At 52.6% G+C, this 21,447-nt stretch overlaps 9 protein-coding genes across 9 annotated transcripts; 5 read left to right on the top strand and 4 right to left on the bottom strand.

Moving 5' to 3' along the window:
• Positions 1-141: 141 nt before the first annotated feature.
• A1O3_05495 (uncharacterized protein) lies at positions 142-2,880 on the bottom strand (the record flags this gene model as incomplete). The annotated part of the gene is made up of 2 exons (XM_007735617.1): positions 142-2,664; positions 2,716-2,880. The coding sequence occupies 2 exons, from the start codon at positions 2,878-2,880 to the stop codon at positions 142-144; spliced, it is 2,688 nt and encodes an 895-aa protein (XP_007733807.1).
• Positions 2,881-3,785: 905 nt separating this feature from the next.
• On the top strand, positions 3,786-6,677 carry A1O3_05494 (uncharacterized protein; the record flags this gene model as incomplete). Its single annotated transcript, XM_007735616.1, has 1 exon — positions 3,786-6,677. One exon carries the CDS (start codon positions 3,786-3,788, stop codon positions 6,675-6,677), a length of 2,892 nt encoding a protein of 963 aa, XP_007733806.1.
• A 1,283-nt stretch (positions 6,678-7,960) lies between these two features.
• A1O3_05493 (uncharacterized protein) lies at positions 7,961-9,812 on the bottom strand (the record flags this gene model as incomplete). Its single annotated transcript, XM_007735615.1, has 6 exons — positions 7,961-8,258; positions 8,319-8,621; positions 8,670-8,767; positions 8,815-8,904; positions 8,949-9,039; positions 9,088-9,812. The coding sequence occupies 6 exons, from the start codon at positions 9,810-9,812 to the stop codon at positions 7,961-7,963; spliced, it is 1,605 nt and encodes a 534-aa protein (XP_007733805.1).
• Positions 9,813-11,208: 1,396 nt separating this feature from the next.
• A1O3_05492 (uncharacterized protein) lies at positions 11,209-12,150 on the top strand (the record flags this gene model as incomplete). Its single annotated transcript, XM_007735614.1, has 3 exons — positions 11,209-11,244; positions 11,309-11,479; positions 11,539-12,150. The coding sequence occupies 3 exons, from the start codon at positions 11,209-11,211 to the stop codon at positions 12,148-12,150; spliced, it is 819 nt and encodes a 272-aa protein (XP_007733804.1).
• A 365-nt stretch (positions 12,151-12,515) lies between these two features.
• A1O3_05491 (uncharacterized protein) lies at positions 12,516-13,079 on the top strand (the record flags this gene model as incomplete). Its single annotated transcript, XM_007735613.1, has 1 exon — positions 12,516-13,079. The coding sequence occupies one exon, from the start codon at positions 12,516-12,518 to the stop codon at positions 13,077-13,079; it is 564 nt and encodes a 187-aa protein (XP_007733803.1).
• Positions 13,080-13,230: 151 nt separating this feature from the next.
• On the bottom strand, positions 13,231-13,785 carry A1O3_05490 (uncharacterized protein; the record flags this gene model as incomplete). Its single annotated transcript, XM_007735612.1, has 1 exon — positions 13,231-13,785. One exon carries the CDS (start codon positions 13,783-13,785, stop codon positions 13,231-13,233), a length of 555 nt encoding a protein of 184 aa, XP_007733802.1.
• A 498-nt stretch (positions 13,786-14,283) lies between these two features.
• A1O3_05489 (pre-mRNA-splicing factor cef1) lies at positions 14,284-16,626 on the bottom strand (the record flags this gene model as incomplete). Its single annotated transcript, XM_007735611.1, has 1 exon — positions 14,284-16,626. One exon carries the CDS (start codon positions 16,624-16,626, stop codon positions 14,284-14,286), a length of 2,343 nt encoding a protein of 780 aa, XP_007733801.1.
• A 1,135-nt stretch (positions 16,627-17,761) lies between these two features.
• A1O3_05488 (uncharacterized protein) lies at positions 17,762-18,905 on the top strand (the record flags this gene model as incomplete). Its single annotated transcript, XM_007735610.1, has 2 exons — positions 17,762-18,179; positions 18,286-18,905. 2 exons carry the CDS (start codon positions 17,762-17,764, stop codon positions 18,903-18,905), a joined length of 1,038 nt encoding a protein of 345 aa, XP_007733800.1.
• Positions 18,906-20,131: 1,226 nt separating this feature from the next.
• Positions 20,132-21,070, top strand: A1O3_05487 (uncharacterized protein; the record flags this gene model as incomplete). The annotated part of the gene is made up of 1 exon (XM_007735609.1): positions 20,132-21,070. The coding sequence occupies one exon, from the start codon at positions 20,132-20,134 to the stop codon at positions 21,068-21,070; it is 939 nt and encodes a 312-aa protein (XP_007733799.1).
• Positions 21,071-21,447: the final 377 nt, after the last annotated feature.

Here is a 21,447-nt window from a genome sequence, read left to right as displayed (position 1 = left end):
ACGGGCATGTGTGTGTTCTTCGACATGCTCATTTGGTCAGACAACTGAATTTCAACTGCGTCATTCCACTACCAAATGGCCGCTGCAACCCAACATCTCGCTTCTCTTCGATCGAGTTAGGCTCGCGGTCAGTACGTCTGATTACAAGACTAATCGCTCAAAGGAATACTGCCCCTTCTGCCTCCGCTCCAACATGTTCATCTCTCGAGCACTCCGTTTTGACACCTGCCCGCCGCCTTTCCTGGTCTTTAAGGGGTTGATCACATTCTCCGCCCGCAAGCTCAATGGGAGACCTTCCCCGTTCCGCAGCCCATCTCCTCCCTCACTTGCCTCCGAATACAGCGTCACGATAGTTCCGGTCTGCTGCTCAGAGCCGGCTTGGTGTCCCCCATGGGGGATTCGAGCACCAGCATCTCGGTATTTCTGAAGCGACTCTTGGTACCTCAGCACCTCGCGGAGAATCCCTTGGAGCTCCGTCACATCTTCCAGGCTCCGCTGTGCGTGGGTGATCTCGGTGACCAGATCGGGAACAATATTCCCAATAAAGTCTTCATGGTCCATGCCTCCATAAAAGCCGAGCGGCCCGATGGCGTCAACACAACTAGACAATAGCCTTACAATGGCATCGAGCTTGACGGTCGCTGTCCATTCCTTTCCCGGGGATCCGGTGCCGGACTGACTTTGGAAAGACCGGGTGTGACCTCCTTGGAAGAGCTGCTGACGCAGAAACTGTATCAACGCCAACATTTCTGTCTGAGGAAACATGTCTCGTAGACATTGTGATATTCTTGAGTTTGCCGCAGTTCCGAATTTGTCCAGTGCAAGAACAAGTGCTCCTTGCAGTTGGAATGGTAGCCACGCGCCACCTGAATCTGTGGACAATCTCTGAACTTCCATGCCTGCTGCGAGCTTGAAACTCTCACCGGTTTCCTGCTCAGCCTCAACGAGATCTTTCTGAGGAAGGTCTGTTTCAGAGGCATGGGCGAGTGCTTGCTCAATGAGAACCTGTACGGTTGCTGCTTGCTCCTCCACATAGGGACTGAAGCCGTTCTTGAGACAGTCCACAAGAAGGGTTTTATCAGGGTCCGCAATCAGCAATGCTCGCGCAACTGCGTCGACCGCAACAGGGTCAGCGACACCGGAAACCGTCGCAACCGCTCTCTGTACGCTGCGGCTTGAAAGTAGACCCAGGTGGGAGAGCCAGATTAGCAATCGAAACGACGGTACCTGGACCCTCAAGCTCTTTGTCGCACGAGTCAAGTCATCCCCTGTGACGGACGTGTTCGGATCTGCTTGGAAAAGTTTCGATAGTAGATAGTAGATCTTGAAGTCTGGGACGGCTATGCGACTAGAAGGTAAGCCGTCGATTGTCTCCGGAAGAACGGCTAAGTTCGATACGTCCCGGCGGACACTATTAACAAAGACATCTTCAAAACCGGCCACATCACCGGCTTGTGCAAGTTGATCTAGCCGCTTTCGAACAGATTGCCATTCCGCGTCGGGGGCTGTGTTCACTGCTGCTGTACCGATGGCCGATGCATCCAGAACATTGTTGGAATTAGGTAGCGTATTGTGGTCACCAATTCCTCGCCCAATATTATGGAGGAGTTTGCTGCCTGTGATCAACATTTGTTTCGAGAGCTTATCGAAATTAACATCGATCACGAGGAGCTGGTGCCGCCGTCTCCCAATAATGCGTGCTGAATGGGCGAAATATGTGACGAACTCGACGGGGCCAGTCTGGAGTTCCGAAGCCATTCTTACCCGTTTTCTCTTCAAATTGGTCTTCTTCGTATCGATGTATGCCTGGACTGACTGGTATTTGAGGTCATAGAGTCGGAAGGAATCTTGAAACGAGCATATCGCAAAGGCAGGTGAGATTGCCATGATTTCGTAGCTCCCTGTGACTCCAGTGTGTAGACGAGCGACCTCAACGGGAACCAGTCTCGACAAATCGTAGCAGAAGAATGACGCTCCGTATCGAATATAGAGATGGGAAGCTGTTGAACCGAATCTGTATAAATTCTCCTTCGAAATAACTGAATCTGACTCCTGAGCCTCCAAACCTAGCTGATGCTCGAACAAGGCATGGAGGGAGACTTCAGGGGAGGTAGTCTTTCGATTGCGATGTCCGATTGAAAAAGCGGCATAGGTAATCTTTTTATCAATCTGACGCTCATATACGAGTACTAGGTAGGAAGTATCCGGAGTAGCCTCGGCAACAAGATCCGGTCTCTGCTTCAAGATGGTTTTTTGTGCCTCTGACAAGCTGAGATGTTGGACTGCTAGAACATGGATCCCTTGTTGATCAGGAGAGCTTAGAGATTGGTCGAGCAACGTGCTTTTGAGATCATCTGAGAAAATGCTAAGAGCACCATTTTGCTGGACGATCAGGGCCAGACCTCCTGTTGAATCGGGAATGAAATCGAGGTAGACAGCGGGACTGTGCTGGTCACGCAATTTTGGACCTGTACTTGTCTTTGTATCGCGTAGATTGCCGTCGTGGGTTTGGAATGATTGTACTTGTAGATCGCCACGTTTTACTGTGCAGTACGTGGTGCGGTATGGCTGCCCGTCTGCGTGCGTGATGATCGAGCATGGAGGTCCGGAGAAGGAGGAGGATGGGGGAAGAGGATATGACGCCAGAATCTTGCCATCTTGCACCTGACCTGGGATTAGAATCATGCACTGTGAACGTAACGGGCACCAACATACCTCATAGACGCTGAGCGAGTCACCGTCGACTGCGACGCAAATTTCTTTCCTGCGCTTTTTCACTCCATCCCGCACAACGTAGACATTGCCGAAAGAAGTGGTAGCATCCGGCTTTGTCGTGCGAGGAAGTTTCGCCAGGAGATGAGGAGCCGTGATCTCCATCATACTGTCGCTATAGACATGTTTCTGTTGATTGTGCTGAAACAGAGGGTGTTGAGAAGGATACATAAAAAATGCTTTCCCGCGCGGAGATCGTTCCGCCGACAAAATCCCCGCCTAGACAGTTAGCGGTCGATCATCCGCACGCCCAATGGCCAATGCTACGGCCGCCTACGAGTAAGTTCAACTGCGCCCATGGATGCCCGCTGTGGCACTCGCGTCACTCCTCGACGCGCTCTCTGGCATTTTGCTCTACTCGACGCGCAACTTCCATTCACTCCGGGACATAACACATAACGAAGAAGATCGATACTGCTCATGGATCCAGCTGTGATAGACTGGCGTCAGGACAGTTATCCCGTATTCCTCTCTTGCTCATCTATGGTGCTTGGTCTTGCAAAGACCGACTAGGCGTTGAATGGCTGCAGTGGTAGGATGTGACAATGGGCCAGTACGCCTTGTGGAAGTGCATCCGTTCTTCAGAAAGGGTGAATAATCACGCCTCTTGCCTCCCTCCTCTCTCGTATCGACTAACGATACTCATAGTGGTCATGAGCAATGACGATTGCCCGCAAGAAAGGCCATCCTCCCATCTGGGATTGGATGGAGCCGCAGAAGATGATGATAGTTCATATTCCGTGGAAGAGACGCATGCCAGATCTGACCTGGCTATTTATGGTCCAGTTACAACGACGATTCCACCCACGATATCGGACAATGAATCCTTGAGAAAGCAATCTTGGTGTGTCGACCGGGGTGACGAGCTTGAATACGAGAACACACGAAGAAAACGACGAAGGGTTTCAGTTGAAAAACAAGAACACCATTCGCAAACGCATGATGATATACAGACAAACCCAAAAGCATGGCATGAGCAGCTCAAGGAGGCAGCAACATCCTCTATGAGGGACATGTCAAATGAAGACGAACCACATTCTCTGAGATCGGCGAAGCAACCGTCTACGGTGATTACATACAGTAGGCTGGATTCAAGCCAGGCGGCCAGCTTAGCCGATCTTGGTGACAAGATCGGTGAAGAAGCCAAAATCTCACATGCAAGTGAGACTCTCTGGTCCATGGATTCAGACGTCGTTCCTCAAACTACTGGCCCACATACAACAGGCCCCCTGTCCGAAGCAGAAATGCCCCGATCCACACCAAAGAAGACGACACTGCGGGTTGATAGTAATGGCAAGCTGACTAACTCACCCCAGCACCCATCACGACGTTCACCCCGGACGAAGAAGGGTCGGAACGACCAGGGTAATGGAGCCATAACAGCTGCTCGCAGTTCCAGAAAGATCGAGATGAAGAATGGGAAATTTGTTTCTTCATTACGGGTCACATTGCACTATAAGACGCCCGACTGTGGCAGAAAGATCGACGAGATCTTGTCCCGCATGTCGAACAAATCCGCTCCAACAGACCCCGTAGCACAATCAACTCCCACCGGTAAGGTCACCCATCCGTTCTTCCTGGGACGCCTGGCCTCCAAGGCACAAAAGCAATCACTGGTCAAAAGTGAACTGTCCACAGCAATGGCATCTGATAACGACACAAACCGAGATCTTCTGGAAGCACCGAAACCGTGGAAAGACATCATATTCGCTTCTAAAAAGCCCTTCCAAAGCAAGGTAACAGCAGGCCTTCCCTCCATATGGCCTCCACTTTCCCTACAACGGATTCAACCAAACCACGACAAGGCCAGACCTCAAACCGTCTTACCACCTCCAGCGAGAACGCTGAAATCAAAACATCATGTCTCAACTGTCAGCTCTCTTGAGGACGTGCTTTGGAACTTCGCTTGCAACCTGAAAGATGCCTCCCGAGGTCAAGATTCGCTTCATTTGCCGACGCGAATGCTCATGAGCGGTAAGGCATTGAACGCAGGAGTGGATGCCGAGCTCTGCAGAGAAAATGAGTACGCGGACCATGTCACGCTCCTGAGGACACGCATTGAGTCAACTCTCAACCCATTCAACAAGGGTATGGCAGCGGGTCCACAGATGTGGCCTCAAGAATATGCACCCACATGCTGGCAGGAGGTTTTGCAGCCGCAAACCCAGGTCCTCCACGACTGGCTGAGGAACTTGAAGGTTCACCAGATTCAAAGTGGCAAACTACAGCCCAAACCAAAGCCGTCGATTTTCAAGAAGCGACGGAAGAGGCCGTCAGACGACATGGACGATTTCATTGTGAACTCTGACGATGAACATCAGGCTTCTAGTGGTAAGCATGCTATATTGATAACAGGTCCATGCGGGTGCGGGAAAACTGCAGCCGTCTTCGCAGTTGCGCAGCAGCTGGGGTTCGAAGTGTTTGAGATACATGCAGGAATGCGGCGGAGTGCACGGGACATCCAGGAGAAAGTCGGCGATATGACTCAAAACCATCTAGTCCAACAAGCCGATTCGCTCAGCAGAGGATCGAGCATGTCTCTGGACGACTCAAATGCCGCCAACTCCCCGTATCCAGAGCAGCTAGCTACAAATCAGCCTACAATGGCCAATTTTATGAACCCGAACAAGGGAGCCACAAACCAGAAGGCAACCGGAGCCTTGGGCGGCAAAGAGGCGAAGATTAAAGCTCAGAAGCAATCTCTCATTCTTTTGGAAGAGGTCGATATTCTTTTCGAAGAAGATAAAGGCTTTTGGTCGGGAGTGCAGTCGCTTATCCGAACTTCGAAACGACCAGTCATCATGACTTGCAACAACCCAGAATCCGTCCCGTTGGACGAGCTGGACTTGTTCACGATCTTGACGTTCGACCATCCTGAAATGAAGCCATCTGTCGAGCGGCTGGCTTACATAGCTGCAGCCGAGGGACATCTTCTCAGCAAGCGAGCAATTGAAGACCTTTACCTCAGCAAAGGCCGGGATCTTCGAGCTTCGCTGACCGAATTGAGTCTATGGTGTCAGATGGCGGTGGGATCGCAGCAAGGGGGCCTTGATTGGATGCTGCCTCCCGATGTGAGGCGTCAAGCTACCCAAGACGGGGCTTTGATGCGGATAGTCAGTCAAGATACTTTCGTCAGTGGCCTTGACCTATACCCGACGGAACTGGACGATCCTCAAGACGTGGTCAAATTTTCACATGAAAGCTTGTGTTTGTCCCCATCGGATTGGGTTAAAGAGGCGGTCGATCTGCACACTGGAGGTTCTGGACTGGGAATACGAAAGCTGGATGAGATCCTCCTATACACTGATGTCCAGAGTGTAATGGATGTCGTCGACTCAGACGTGGCATGCCTGATGGCCGGGATGGTGATGAAGAATCGTGCATCTGAATATCGCCGGTCTCCTCGTCATGAGATTCTTCACCTCTGTCTGGAGCAACAGACTACCACCAACTTGCTGACCAGAGCAGCTGTCGCAGATGCTCTGGAGGCGCTGACGGAAGAGAACAGAATTGGTCTGCCCGTCAGTCCTGGTCGAAAGGCGCCATCCATCGACAACGCTGCCCAGTCAATCGTCACAGAAGTGGCGCCCTACGTCCGAAGCATTGTCGAGCACGACCAGCGATTGGAACACATCCGAAACGAACTCGGCGGAGGCGGCTCACAGACAAAACGACAACGGAGGACCAAGGCCTCACGAGCCGCGCTTGAGGGCGGGAGTAAGGTCACCACTCGCCGGGACAGGTGGTTTCCAGAGACCCTTGACTATTCTGCCGTTCTAGCCACTGGAGGCAACGGGTGGCCGCAAGTCCGGACCGGAGAGGTGGAGCTGCCTTCGGCCGCACCGACTCCATCATCCTCGATGGCGACAGAGATCGAATGTGATGCATTGGACGCTTCAAAGTGAATAACGAAAACATGATGGCCGCAGCCATGTGCCTGGAACAGCATAGTCCACCAACCGTGATAGTGCCGAAATATTCAGTTGATATCATTGCCTAGGGCGGGCGAAGCAAGTGGTCCAGCTTATGAGCATACATAGCATAGCATACCTTAACATAGACACGAGTACATAGACGCCACTTCGCAGAGCACATCTGAGCACAGACGGATAAGAAGAACCCCGGGATCTGATCCCGCTCAAAGATCTCACTGTAGCATACTAGAACGTTTCTACACGACTATGTACCGTACAGAGGAAGGTATTTACTTCCATGACCGTGGACCCAACATCGGTTCTGACACTCCGTATCCGTACAGAGTATATCTAGATCCCGGTCACGTGAGCATAAGGGGCTAGAGCCTTATCACTCAGGACCTTAGCATGGCTTGACTTTTGTGTGGGGGGGCTGGTTCCTCGGAAATGCAGGCTGTGGATGGCTTCAGACAAGGCATTGCCGATATAATTGGAAAGCGAAGGCGTTCAAAAGACATGTTGGGGGAACTGGCTCTTTACAAAATCTTTGATGAGTATTCGCCCGGCCATTGACAGCCTCCCCGATTGGGCACCCGACCTTGTGCCACCACAGACTTGATGCCGTTCGCAGCGAAAGGTGCTCTGGCAGTCTATAAATCCGGTCCTACGGCTAGATTTCATCCTCGCTGGGGCTAGAGATATGTGAGTATCTGACGCAACAAGAAAATACTCTATGGTGCCGTCATTCGTCTACTCAGAACACAATCACATAGCTACCCATCTATATAGTCTCGAACCTCAGGACCAAAGAACTGAAGAAGGAAACGGCTTTCTGACAACGCCAAACATGAGAGATCACAGAACAAACGGAGAAGGATCTTGGAGGGAAGAAAGACTCTGTTAAATGGATGCAGCCCGAGCTTTGTCCTCCATGGCAAACCATATGTCTAGCTAGTACATGAAAGCCCCCAATACATACACCCTTCAGCTATACTTTCTGGACCCTGCCATGTCAACAGAATGCCTTGACATATTGTCCTTCATCCATGCAATGAATACAAATGTCCTGTCATACACGAATAATCGGTACTGGCTATCTGTAAATCTGGTTCTTTTGGTGGTCAAAAGGCATACTCCAGCGGATGACTGCAGATGCTCGAGGCAAGAATGGACAAAAGAGAACAAGATGAGGGTTACCAGCCAACCAAGAATGGGATGCACACCAAAAATAACTGGGATGGGGAGGATGTCCTCAAAGCCTTTTCGTGGTAGACTCAGTTGGCGGACTGTGAACTGCCGGTGACGTTCTCCTTGCCGCTGGCTGGTTCCACCTGGATGGTGACCTTCTTCGGGCTCGGAGTTTTGGTCTTCTTGGAGGTTTCACGCACGTCGGGGACGATTGGAACAATAGCCGCAGACTTTGGAGGTATCTCGATGTATGAATGAGAAGCCGGTGTTGCCGGAACATTGGTTCGAAGGGTCGTGGTGTTGGTAATGGACTGGAGTCCGCCTTGCATTGGCCATGCTGAGCCGCGAACAACGTTCACACTCTTGTTGACGGCAGGCATTTCACTGCAGGAATCAATGTCAGGACCTGAAAGGAGAAGTGCTTAGCAGTAAGGCTAAACTTACGCCGGAGAGACTGACGTCGCTGGGGTGAAAGCATTGCTAGTTCCAGCAGGTGACTGGTAGCTTCCGCTTGGGCTGATGTGGTTATTCATGTTCTGAAGACGTGTCAGAGTGGGAGATGGAGTGTGCTCGACCGAATAACTGTATTCCCGGCTGCGCCAGTTGCGGCGTTCCTGACTTTGCTGTTTGAGCTGCTTCTGAGCTTTAGTGTCGGCAAAGCGGAGGAATAGCTTGACACCGTCGTGTTCGGTCAGGACAGAATGGTACTCTTTGATGACACGCTCCGCAATCTCACGACTCTCGAAACTGGAATCCGTCAGAGAACAACAGCTGATAAGTTGGAACAAGGATAACTACCGGGCGAATCCAACCTCTTTGCTGACTCCCGACGGGACATCACGGCAAATTTTGGTGGAAACAGCATGAAAAGGTAAGAAGTGCTTGGCAAGGTCCTATGAGACATTAGTGAAAGTCATGGCGACGATGTATGGAAGCAGACCGATTCGTTCCAATCAATGGGTACCCCTGTGCAGTAGATGTTGGTCGAGTTCCTGTCTTCGAGGTCTTTGAGACGAGAGTTGCGAGATTTCTGAAAGAATTAGTCGCGCACAGACGACTTGGAATTCTACCCACCTGAGCATAGCTGGCTTGGAATCCAAGATGGAAAAACCCTCTGATGCAGTTCTCAGCGGCAGCTGGTGAGTAGTACATGACAAATCCAAAGCTATCGAATGTCAGTGACCGGTCTTGATGTAACCGCTGGTGGACGGACCCTTTGCACTTTCCAGTATCCTGTTCGATGATGGCCTTGCATGATTCAATCTCACCGAATCGAGACGCCCAGCGTTCGAGATCTTCATCGGTGGTGTCGGGCATAAAGCCTCGAATGTAAACGTTAGTGATGCCTTCAGGGTTCTGAAGACATTTGGCAAGGCTGAGGTCCTCCTGGTTGGTCCACAAAGCAGGCACAGCACGGGGGATGGGCGGATCATGGGAGACTAGCTCGTCAAGATTGACCATTTCGTACGACTTGTTGTCTTGACATTTCATGGGTTGAATGGGGCCCGGAATGTAGTGTTGGCTGGTGGCGGCCGTTGGCATGTAGGGAAAGCCAGTATAGTAATCTGACTGGCCTTGGAGAGCAACCGCCTGACTAGCAGGAGCATTCTCCTCGTTAGAGGACCATGAGCCTCGACGAGCTGCATCAAACCCAGTGACATTTGGAGACATTGCATATGGCCATCCATAACCCGGCATAGCAGCACCACCCATGCTCGTGCTTCCAATGAAGTTGGGAAACATTCCAGTGGGAATGTAGGGGAGCTGAGGTCCGGTATCTCCGGTTGAAGTTTGGGGTTGACCATAGAAGTTGGTGAGTGGAACTGTTTGACCAGATGGCAGAACCATGAGAGGGCTGTTGTATCCGTGACGACTGACTCCACCCAACTCACTGTCGACATGGCCCGACGCAGGAAGGGTAGCCTTGAGATTCTGCATGTTGGCCAGGGGGTTGTGGTTGGGGTTGGACATGGCCATGCCTATGACATCCTCAGAGAAAACTTTTTTCGACAATGGTGTTCCGACTCTTACCTCCGTTGAAGTGCGAATAGCCTGTTCCAGAATATGGCAATCGAGGCTGTGGATAACCGGTATACGTTGTGCTTGGGGCTGACTGAGTTGCAGGCTTTTCAGACATGGTCTGTCGATCTCTGAGAGGCTCAAGTTAGCGCAACTGATCAACGAGAAGGTGAGTTGAGAGATGGGCCTGGCCCTGGCCACAAAATGCCCATCTTGTGCGACTCACCAGCGGTGGAATTGCCAAACGAGTCCTTGTCGCCACGCTCTTTCTGTAGGCTTTCTGGTACAAGTTGAGGAGAACCCAATGAATAGAGCAGCAATGGGGGTTGTACAATGAGCAAGCCAAGATGCAGTGCAGGATGGATGATAAGGGTGAGGAGAGGCTAACAGCGGGAGGAGTTGAAGCAAAGCTGTAGCTGGGTATTAAGTGAGTTGTGTTGAGGAAAAGAGAAAGAAGAGAGAAGAACAGGACGAGGAGGAAGATATTGTCACTCAAAGGAGGGAGCCCATTGAGAGGCAGGAGCGACGACAATCAACAAGCACAATACCAGCTGGTCTCACACACTGGCACCCGGCGACTGCAATAACGCAGGCAGTTCCCGTCACATTTGGGCGTAGTGATGCCTGCTCAATGCAGTGGACGGAGTGTGCGTCCTCGGCAGGTCGATACTGCCATACTGCCATACCAACCTATGGAACTGAGAAGGAGTTGTCTGCCCACAACAGGATCCTGCGTGAAACTGAACACCCTCTGAAGTCCACTACATTCGTGGCGATGGTGCCCATCGAACTTCTTACTTCATTTTAACCCTCCCAGCACCATGTAGTAAAGTCAGATGCCGACTCCAACACCGAGTCTCGTTCGTGTGTTTGGTGCTTTTTGGCCCCATGGCGGCATGATGCCGATAGTCAGATACCATACTCAGCACAATAGAGGATTGCTTCAGGCGTTAGGGTCATAGCCATTGTCCTCTATCCGAGGGCCATGGACCTCTCTGCCTCTACCATTAATAGGCGACTTTGCGTGGGTGTTTGAGTGAAGTCGAATATGACATACCAAATATGAATGCTCCACAGTAACAACCTCGCTGGGCAGTGGCCTCCTAAGCCTTAGGCAGTGAGTGGGCAGTGCCTGCGGAGTATGGCTACTGATGCCGCACATCGTTTCGCACAATCCCACCTTTAACCTTTGGAGACACTTCGATCCAGCCTCGACTCCAAAATCTATCAACTAGAGGAGTCAAGTAGAACTACACCCACTACTTTAGATACTCGCCGACATCTCCTCCGCCCATACATCGACCTGCACGTCATGATGGCTGAGGAACTAGACGAGCAAATATGGGAACAGGTACGTTTCAATCAGTTGCCAGAGACGGTACAGTGCAGTGCAGTGGAATTGACGTTGTCCACAGTTCCTCGCCCAGCACCAGTCACTTGTGTCCTCACTTGATACGCATGCCTCTCTATTGGCGCAGATGCGCAAACATTGCATAGACGGTGGTCCAGTCGTTGGCCTGATCGAGACACGTCTCATAACTACCGAGAACATGATTGCAACCTTTAAAGAATCAACCGACTCCTTGGTAGGTTCCCTTGTCCCCAATAAATGTGCATATTCCCAAGACTGATACATGTCCTGCAGAGAGAAGTAGTGAGACAGGAAGAAGCTCCACCGAAAGCAACAAGTTATTCAATCCCTATCGTGGCTGCGCCCGAGCCTCACGTTTCAAACCCGCCCGTTATAGATCCTAGTGGTCTTTTTACAGTGGACACAAATCCCACTCCGCTCGAGCACTTGTTCCGAGACAAGACGACCAACGGGGACGAATCAAAGAAGCATGCCAAAAGGAAAGCCAGTGATCTGGAGAACCATGCGCAAGTTAGGAACAGCGGGTCTGGACATGCACCACAATCCAAGAAAGCGAGGTCGAACCATCAACAATCGGAAGAGGCTGTGGGTGAGGACGATTCTTTCATACGGGGCGTAGAAGCGAGATCACGAGCAAAAGAAGAACGCAGAAAGGCCAGAACGGAGAAGAAACGCAAGCGCCAGAGTGACGGGTCGACGAACAGCGTGAACAAAGGTCCGAAGAATAAGAAGCAAAAGCAAAAGCACACACCGAAGCTCCCGGCCACCACTAAGCCGGTTGAAACTCAGACGAAGAAGGGCAACAAGCGGAACAAGGAGGAGGCGGCCAGCAACGGGGCACCAAACGGCCGGCCTATTAAGAAGCGCAAGAAATCAAAGTCTTGAAGACTACAAGTTGGCAATGTGGAAATAATTCTTGCCTTGGCGGCTTTATAGAACAAGATGAAATGGCATGGCTTCGTTGACCTCGCCTCTAACCATCTAACGGCACCAGCTGCCTGACGTGCTGTAACTTGTGCCGTGTCACACACTGACACAGTTCTATACCGCAATTCCCCCAAATCTTGCACGTTGCCGCCATCTGTACCACCTTGGACGTGGGCATAAATGCTGGACGTCTGCCACGTTTAAAAGCAAGCTGTGGTAGGCAGATCCCTGTTCAACTTTGCGGATATCTTGAGCCTCGTTGTACTGTGACATCAACGCCCGAACCGAAAGAATTCTGCCATTCAACTTCTACATTGTCATGCATGCGCGCTGCCGACGCTTCCTCGACACCACTGAGACCGTCGACGCGCGATCCCGGCCGACACGTCGGAACCGAGGAGCCTGGTGAGTCTTCCGAGGAACAAGAAGCGAACAGAAAGCAAGCTGATGTCATGTTGGGAGATATGAGCGACAAGCGCAAAAGCAAGCTTTCGGCCATCTTCCTCTCGAAATCCACATACTCGGCGCCGAACATGCCCACGTCCAGCTCCAACCCGCAGGGCCAGCCCGCACGCCTCGTCCTGCCGGCGACAGCGGCGCCAGCGGCGACGACGGCCAAGGCAACGCCACCCCGAATCCCTGTCATCGTCAACGATCGTGACGCGCGACAGAGAAAGCAACTGACGCTGGAGAGCGAGAAGGCGCGCGACGAGCTGCTGAGGCACGGAATCAAGGTGCGGGATTTCCAGGTCGAAGCCGAGGCCAGGGCTCACAACAGCATGGCAAGGGATATGATGCAGGCACAGGTAGACAGCGGAGGCTGCTCTGGCCGCATGAAGGAGGCGGTTGAGGCGGCGACGACAAAGACAACACCAGCGAAGAGCTGAACCGTCTTGCCTGGGATCGGTGGACGTCAGATCAGATCAGTCTAGTCCCGTCCAGAACAGCACCCACGATCATGTCCTCGAAAGGTCGAGGATCATAGATAGGCCAGCACCACCAGAGAGATTCAGGTCAGGTCAGGTCATGTCAGAGCCATCAACGGGGTTTCTTCTCCACGACCTTCTCGTCTTCCTTCTCGAGCTGCTCTGCCTTCTTCTCTCCCCAATTCCACACTTCCCAGATCTGGTCCATGATCATCGAGCCGTAGCCCTCGCCGTTCTCGAGCTTCTCCTGCTCTTCCCGCAGCCGGCGTTCCTTCCATCCGTCCGTCTCGCCGCCCATCCACAGCTCCTTGGCCTTCTCTTCCAATAGCGACCCTTTCTTCTGCGCCGCGAGCACCGCCGATTCTTCCAGCGCACGAGCTTCCTGTTGCTTGCGCCGCAGCTCCTCGGCGCGCTGCGGCATGCCCGTAGGATTGGGGATGCGGGCGATGAACCCTCGCCCCGTCCGTTCTTTGAGCTGGTAGTTGGCCGACACGATGAAGGCACTGGCTAATGAAAAAGTGTACAGGTCGAGTTTCCGCGGCGGGAGGGAGATGATGACAGGGGCCAGGACGCAGGTAGTGAGCGACGCCGCGTACAGGAATTTGTGGTAATCATCTGTCATCTGCTGGCGCTGCTGCTGCGAGGGCTCTGGCTGCGAGGACGCCATGGTCGAGTGGGAGAACCATGAACTGTAGACTAGTAGGGGTCCTGAGCGTCAATTCATGGCGTTACAACAATGATGGCATGCGGAGCAGAGCACTGCCTTTTCTTTTTATTTTCCGCGAACCCGTTGATTCACCATTATTATCAGCTACGGAGTACGCATCAACCCGGCTGAGACAGTCCACCGTAGTAGTTGGACCACTAACGCATTTTCAGGAGCCGCTTCAGCCTTGCAATTTTTTATTTACGGAGTACATCATGTACATGATTTAGATTTGCAGTCTCCCTGATTGAAGAGACACGAGTTTTACAGAAAAGTTGCATTTAAGGTGCATAAGCACGCTCGGGTGAGCCGCGAACTAGCCAACCCAATGGATTGGATGTGGCGATGCTTCGTTGTGGGCAAAGACGCCTCGATCGCTGACCTGGTCTCCCGATCGCTTCCTAGTATAATATTGTGGACATTGTATCTTCAGACACGAACGACCCCCAAGTGGACGGTTCAAGCATGCCCATTGATCCCGTTGACCTTTACCGTCATCTTCTCTTCCACACTCCTCAGCTCCTCTTCGACATTCCGATATTCTTCCTGCGCTTCCCTTTCCCGCCTGCTGACGAAGGTGACCTCATCTCTGAGCCTTGACAGTCTCGCCGGTAGTGCTCCATCCTCACTGATCTGCAAGGTCTTGAAAGCCTCCAGCTGAGCACGCTGCTCCTTGATCTGGTCATACGTGCTGCTGATCTTCTGTTTGAGTGTCTTTTGCCGTGCTTGATACCCGCCCAAATGCAGTGACAGCTTCTTTTCGAGCTTGTTGCCCGCTTCAGCGGCCGCAAGGAGACTCTTTTGTGCAGCTTGGAACGCTTTACTGTAGCCGTCCGAGCATGCAGCGGAGAGTTTTCGAGGAAGAGCATCGGGTTCGTTCGCGCCAGCATGCATGGCTTGCACCTCGGAAACGTAGGACTGAAGTTCAGCTTCGTTGCATGTGGCCGCCAACTCCTCACGCGCCCTAGCAACAAGATCATCCGACAGTGGCGTCAGGTGCGGAGGCTTGCCGACAACTCGAGACCCTGGAAGAGGGAACTTTAGAGCATCATTCGCCATCAGAATGGCAGCTTGTTGAGCAATCATTTGCCGAATCGGATCGGTGATTGATGTCGCTTCGGAAGCAAGCGAGGTATAGTCGACCACAGCGGGTCGAGGTAGGCCTCGCTGATAGACCTCTGTTTGTCGCTTAAATTCTGCAGCAGCAGCCGCTTCCCGTGCGTCACGCTCTCGTCGATCGATTTCTTCTTGATCCTCCCGGTCCTCCACGGCCTGGATTGTTGACTCGGCTTGCTCTGAAGGCGAAAGTTCCAGTTCCCAGTCGGTTTCCTTGGGTCTGGGGAGAGAAGAGAGCTTCGCGCGCAAAGAATGGCGCGCAACGTTCTCGGCCAACCGGATATCACGAGGCGTCTGCGCCACTAACTGGCGCTCTCCTCTCTCGTTGATTGTCAGACCATCTCGGGGGGTTCGTAATGGGGTTGCACCAGGGAGTTGGCCTCCGACGCCAGCCTGACGGAATGGCGTGGCCATAGGATTCGGCGTCACTATGTCTTGTCTTCGTGGTGCTATCCCATCGAACCCTGTGGAACTAGTGCCCTCATGGAGAGGCGCGTTCTCGCCGCCTAATAACGACGATTGCGTCTCGGTGAGAGCTTTGATGTTTCTGATCTCATTGGCAATGTGGTCTTCCTGTGCTGGTGCTCGAGGGGTTCGGATAGGCGTTGCTCCGATCATAGTGCCGTAATTCGACACAAGCCCCCCATGGCCGCCCTCGTCCTCCCCTACAGCTCTGGCTGCCCGTTCCCCTGCCAATCCCATTTTGACAATTTCTTCTAGTTCGTTTTCGCTGACTTGCGGAGCTGGAAGATTCAACGCTCGCCGCTTACTCTGTTGCTCCGCCTCCCGGATGCGCTGCATTTGTCCAGCCTTTGCGGCGGCGGCCAATTGCCCTACAGATTTGTTCTTGTCTTGTTTCTGTCGCTTCGGGTCCATGTTGTCTTCTGGATCTCCCTGTCTCTTTCGCGCGAGCTGTTGTTTCCGGGGATCGAACATTTCCCGCTCACGCTCGTTCTTAGCATTTTCCTCTTGAGTATCGTAGAAGCCCGGGGCGGCCTGCTTTTCAAAAGGAATGTCGGCATTATAGTCCATCTCACCCTTCTTGCGGTTTGTGATCTTGATGTTGATTCCCGCATTTTTGAGCTCTCGTCGCTTCTGCAGCACGGCTAGCCTCCTTGACTCTTCCAGTTGTCTTTCACGCGCTTTCCGCTTCGCCTTCTTTCCTTGTGTATTCGCCAACCGCGCTCGAGCCTCACTAAGCATTTCCTTCTCATCTTCATCGAGGTCGATCGTATCTGGTCGCGCTGGCTTAGACTCTGGGTCCGGGTCAAGCTCTCCAGGCCGTAGCTTTCGCACTTGGTCTCCTGTAGGTGCCAAGGTTTCCCCGCCCTCTGGACCCCCGAGGCCCAACTCATCACTTTCCCGTGCCTCTGCTTCGTCCAGCAGCCTCTGGTAGCGCTCCAGACACTGTGTGGCAGTCCGTCCAACAATGGGGGCGATGGTGCGCCATTGTGTGGGCATCAACTTTGCCAGATGCAAAAGTTTCTCGTCCTCTTCCTTTGACCATTCTATCTTGCGGATGCCTGGGTCCAGCCATTCTGTCCATCTCGCCTTGCACTGTTTCGGAGTCTTTCGAGCGAGTAAAGAGGAGACTCGCGCCCACTGATTCAGTCCGTATTTGGACACAGCTGCTTTGAGGATTTCATCTTCGATGTTCGTCCATACGCCTCCTTTGACCACAGGCATGTTGCCGGTGTGGATACAGGACTGAGGTAGAGTTAGGTGGCGGAATGGCAAAGCTGCAATTCAGAATCTAGAATCTAGAATCTTTTTTGGCGCAGGCAGAGAGGCAGAGGCCGTGATGGATCCAGCATTGCAGTGCTGCGGAGCGGGAAAGTCTTGGCACGCCTGGCAGGTAGCAGTGGTACGGAAACGAATTAGCACCTATACTAAGTCCTTCAGTGCTCATGGCCGTGCCGCTTTTAGGCCCCTGAGGCCTAAGGGGCCCCTTAGCCACCTCACCTCTTAGGTGCCTCTTGGTGCCTTAGGGCCCTGGTGCTGTCCTGTCACGACAAGTCCCGGCACCATAACAGGTGCCTTTACTACTCTATTTGTAGCACTCACTTCTTCCGCAAGAACAAGACCAGCCAGCCCAGCAACCGGTAGCCGTCGACGATGAGAAGATGGACGCCAACTACCTCCAGTATGTTGGGGGATCATTTCTTGCAATGATTGGACTCACAGCAATTGATGCACATTGTCAAGGTGGCTGCAAATTGTAGAGCCATGGTTGCGTCACTCTCGCTTGGATGGTTGAGTCAATTGCTAGGTGCTAGAGGCATACGTGCGTTGGAGAATGGACTACGTACTAGTGGGCAGACTCCCATTGCCGGATCTCTATTTGGATGAATCATCAGGTGAGGTGCCTTTTCTGGTAGTGCTCCAGTGATTACATGACCGTCGCGACAGATCCATCTCACTTTGAGTCAGCTAGTTACCCAGTCTCTTTTAGACGGGATTCAGTGTCGACATTGGCGGCAGAGGCGCCTCCTGGCAATGTCGTCCAGATCTATTCGGCCGTACCTCAGCCACCTAGCTCCTTGACATCAGTAATCATACCCCGAGGCATCAATAGGCCGTTGCTGAGCAATACCACTAGGCGACGACATTGACGCAGACACTGACAAGCAGAGCTCTCCCCTCTCCCTGCCTGGCTGGAAGATGGACATGCACAAGATATATAAAGGGGGGAGCCCGACTGGGGAGGGAGTCTACCATCAACAGTACAGCACGAACTCAAAGGGACTGCTTCTGCCTCGTTCAACAAGATCCAAATTCATTCACACACGACTGACCTTCTCCCGTCACCGTCATCGTCAACATGAAGACCATTCTCTTCATCGGTGCCACCGGCGCGCAGGGCGGTGCCGCCGTGAAGTATCTAGCTGCCACCGGGGAATACCGGATCCTGGCCCTCACCAGGAACAAAACCTCATCCCACGCCCAAGACCTGGCTGCAACCGCCAACGTCGAGGTTCTAGTCAGCGAGGCTGCCAGTGGATATGGCACCGAGGCCTTCCTATCTGCCGCGTCTCGATCCGACTACGTCTTTGTCAACACAGACGGGTTCACGCTTGGGGAGCAGGCCGAGACATTCTGGGGTATTCGACTGTTTGAACTGGCCGTCCGAGCCGGCGTCAAGCACTTTATCTACAGCGGCCTCGACTACGCCAGCAAGGCAGCGGGTTATGATCCCAAGTTCTACGTTGGCCATTACGAGGGGAAGGCCAGAGTTGAAGGTAAATAAGTGCCATCCCTTCCCGCTTCTCCCCCTCTCCCCCCTGAACTTTTCAAGATTTCTGTGAACGGTTTGAACGTTGCTAACGCTCACGGATCTGTGGTCAGAGTGGATTCATGCCCAACAGGACTCATCCATGGCATGGACCATCATCAGATCTGGGCCGTACATGGAACTTCTGTCCGCCCTGATGGCCCCGGCCCAAGGTACCGACGGAACCGCACTCTTTGCACTCCCCCTGGGTGATGGGGCCATTCCCTTCATCCATCTAGGCGACTTTGGAAAGTACGTGCACTGGTCGCTTTCTCATCCCGACCAGTCCAACCACCGGGACTTTGGCATCGCCACCGCCCATGTGTCGGGCAACGAGATCGAAGCCGCCTTCTCTGCGTACACGGGGAAACCGGCCAAATACGTCGACCTCGACATCAACCATTGGAACGTCGAAGCTTGGAAGCACCTGCCCAAAGGCAAAGACACCAAGATCGGGTACCAGAACGTCAAGGACGACAATGCATTGCTGATGACGTACGGAGAGAATTTCACGAATTGGTGGAACTTGTACAAGGCCAGCAAAGACAATAAAGGCCTCATCCAAAGAGACTACGATTTCTTGGACCAAATCGTGCCAGACAGGGTGAAAAGCCTGGCAGAGTGGATGGAGAAGGTGAAATATACGGGCGAGAAGGGCAGCTTGCTGAGACTCCATGACCCCTTCAAGAACTGAGTGTAACTGTAGAGGCAAGAATCTTGAGATAATCCAATTCATCCATCGTTTTTTCCTTTTCAAACGAGGGGTCTCATGTCTACAGGCATTCCCAATGAGACCTCGAATGATCAACGTGGCGGCACTGCACGGCTTCGAATCTTCAATCAATCAACCAGCCTGCCACCTTCCAACTTAGCTCTGGCCGTGTTTTGCGGCCACCACACCATCAAGTCACTGTATCCATCAGGTGGTTCAACGCCAAGATGGAGATGCGCAGGCACGGCGTTGGGGAAGACACCCGACAGCAGTAACGGGACATAGGCTTGGTCAACCATGTCGAACCCCCTCTCGATCATAGGGTCGTCACGTCCCAGTGTGAGAGGACTTGGACCACCTGCGCTGGATGCTAAAATATCTGACATCAAGACCATGCACGATGTCGATATTTCTTGGTCCGATGGAGGTGGAGGTGGAGGTGGCTTGACGGCGGTGCTTGCCCTTGTACCCGGAAACGTTGAGCCTGGTCTTGCACGACAGAGCAAAGGTTCCCTCATGCCACATGTGTAAATTCCTTCCTCTTTCCCAGTGTCCCCTCTGGCACCCTAGGAGGCTCGGACGGATCCGGTGTCTCTCTCATACCGTCCGAGATTTTGGGGCTAATGCAATACAAATCACCTCATCCACCAGGAGAAACCCCATGAACTGCGCTGCAGCGAGCTTCTGCAGCCTAGTCAAGAGGGCGTATTGTCTCTCTGGGTTCCCTTGCCTTTATGCTGGGATCGTATGACTTCTGCTTCAAGCATCATGGTTGAAGTATGTCGGGTTCGGTCTCCAAATGCTCCGACCATCTCTCATTGCGTCGATTGTCGTACAAGTGTACTTACTTGCCGACCACGGCCACATGAATAAATGGATACAGGAAAGGATATCTTTATATAACTCCTTCCATGAGTAGTACAAAGTATCTGCCCCCTCCTGTGGTGTTGCACGGAGAGAAATAACACCGACACCGACATCAGACAAAGCCACAAAGTCCGTGCAAAGTCCGCGCAAACACCGTGCATTGTGCCATCGCATTGCTCGTTCTTGCAGAGGGTCTAAGGGGCCTTTCGCTCTCGTTAACTCATTCTTAGGACTATAACCACCCCTCCAACCTCGACTCCTCCATCGCTCCATCGCTCCATCGCTCCATCTCTCAATTGTCAAGCCTTCATAATCAAGCCTTCACACGTTGGCCCATCAGCATGACGTCACGCAAAGTTATAGTCTTTGGCCCAACAGGCGCGGTCGGCTCGGCCGCAGCACGTACTGCTGAAGAACTGGGGGCGGACGTTGTGCTTGCGCTGCGAGACACGGCCAAGCCCGTCCGCGGCCTTGACGCCGCAAAGGAAAAACAGGGCCGCTTTGAGAGGGTGTACGCCGATCTCACCAAGCCGGACACGGTCCGCGATGCTGTGCAGACAACCCAAGCAAAGCACGCTTTCATTTACTGGGCACACGGCACTCCCGATCACCAGAAGTCGAGCATCGAGGCACTCAAGGCGGCGGGGATCGAATTAGTGGTGTTCTTGAGCAGTTTCACCGTTCAGGGTGATCTGAAGGCCATCCAGCCCGACGACGTGATCTCGTACATCCATGCGCAGATCGAGATCAATCTCGAGGAAGTATTTGGAAAAGATGGATTCGTGGCACTCAGGCCAGGGTCGTTTGCCAGCAATAACGCGCAGTTCAAGGCAGGACTCGAGAAGGGAGAGGTGAAGGTGTACCAGCCAGACGCAACGATCGACAATATCGTCCCCGAGGATATTGGGAGAGTGGCCGGCACGATTCTTGCTAAAGGACCACCCCAGGATGGTCAGAAGATCATTTTTCTGTTTGGGCCTAAGTTGTTGTCGCAGGCGGATACCGTCAAGACCATTGCCAAAGTCCTAGGCAAGAATCCCAAGATCGAGAGCGCTAACGCAGAGGAGGCTTATGAGATCTTCCTGCAGCGGGGAGTGCCAGCCCCTCTAGCGAAGTACATGGTCAGTCAGACGGGGAAAGTCCTCACTGGACCTGGTATTCAAGTGTTTGGTTTTCCGGGCAAAGAGGAATATCTGCATAACGTTGAGAGGTATTCTGGGACTAAAGCCACCACGGTTGAGGAGTGGGCGGAGCAGAACAAACATGTGTTTCTGTCTTGACGTCCACATAGCCCGCGCCTCGACAGAAGCAAGTTATGAATAGGTAACCATTCCGGGCGGCCGCCAAAATACGTCTCTCGTGAAAGTAGAAAATCCCTGGGGCATTTCTCGAGACTCAAAGAAATAGAAATAAGACAGTTGATAAGAATACGTAGACCGCAGGTACTTGAATAGTCCTAGTCCAAGTTAGTGACTTACAAACAACCAATCATCTGAGAGGTGGCCTGTCTGACAAGAAGATTAAAGTCAAATCTGTTCTACTATAGCCCAAGATCAAGGTGTCAGACGGAAACTTTTCATCACTCTTGGCAGAATGCGGAGAACTTGAAGATGTCAAGTTTTTGGAGGCTGCGGATTCAATTCAATTTTTCGAAACA

Source organism: Capronia epimyces, assembly GCF_000585565.1.
Source record: "Capronia epimyces CBS 606.96 chromosome Unknown aczIQ-supercont1.4, whole genome shotgun sequence".
Lineage (NCBI taxonomy): Eukaryota > Fungi > Ascomycota > Eurotiomycetes > Chaetothyriales > Herpotrichiellaceae > Capronia > Capronia epimyces.
The sequence above is the reverse complement of the archived record's forward strand: the minus strand, read 5'-3'. Positions and strand labels throughout refer to the sequence as shown.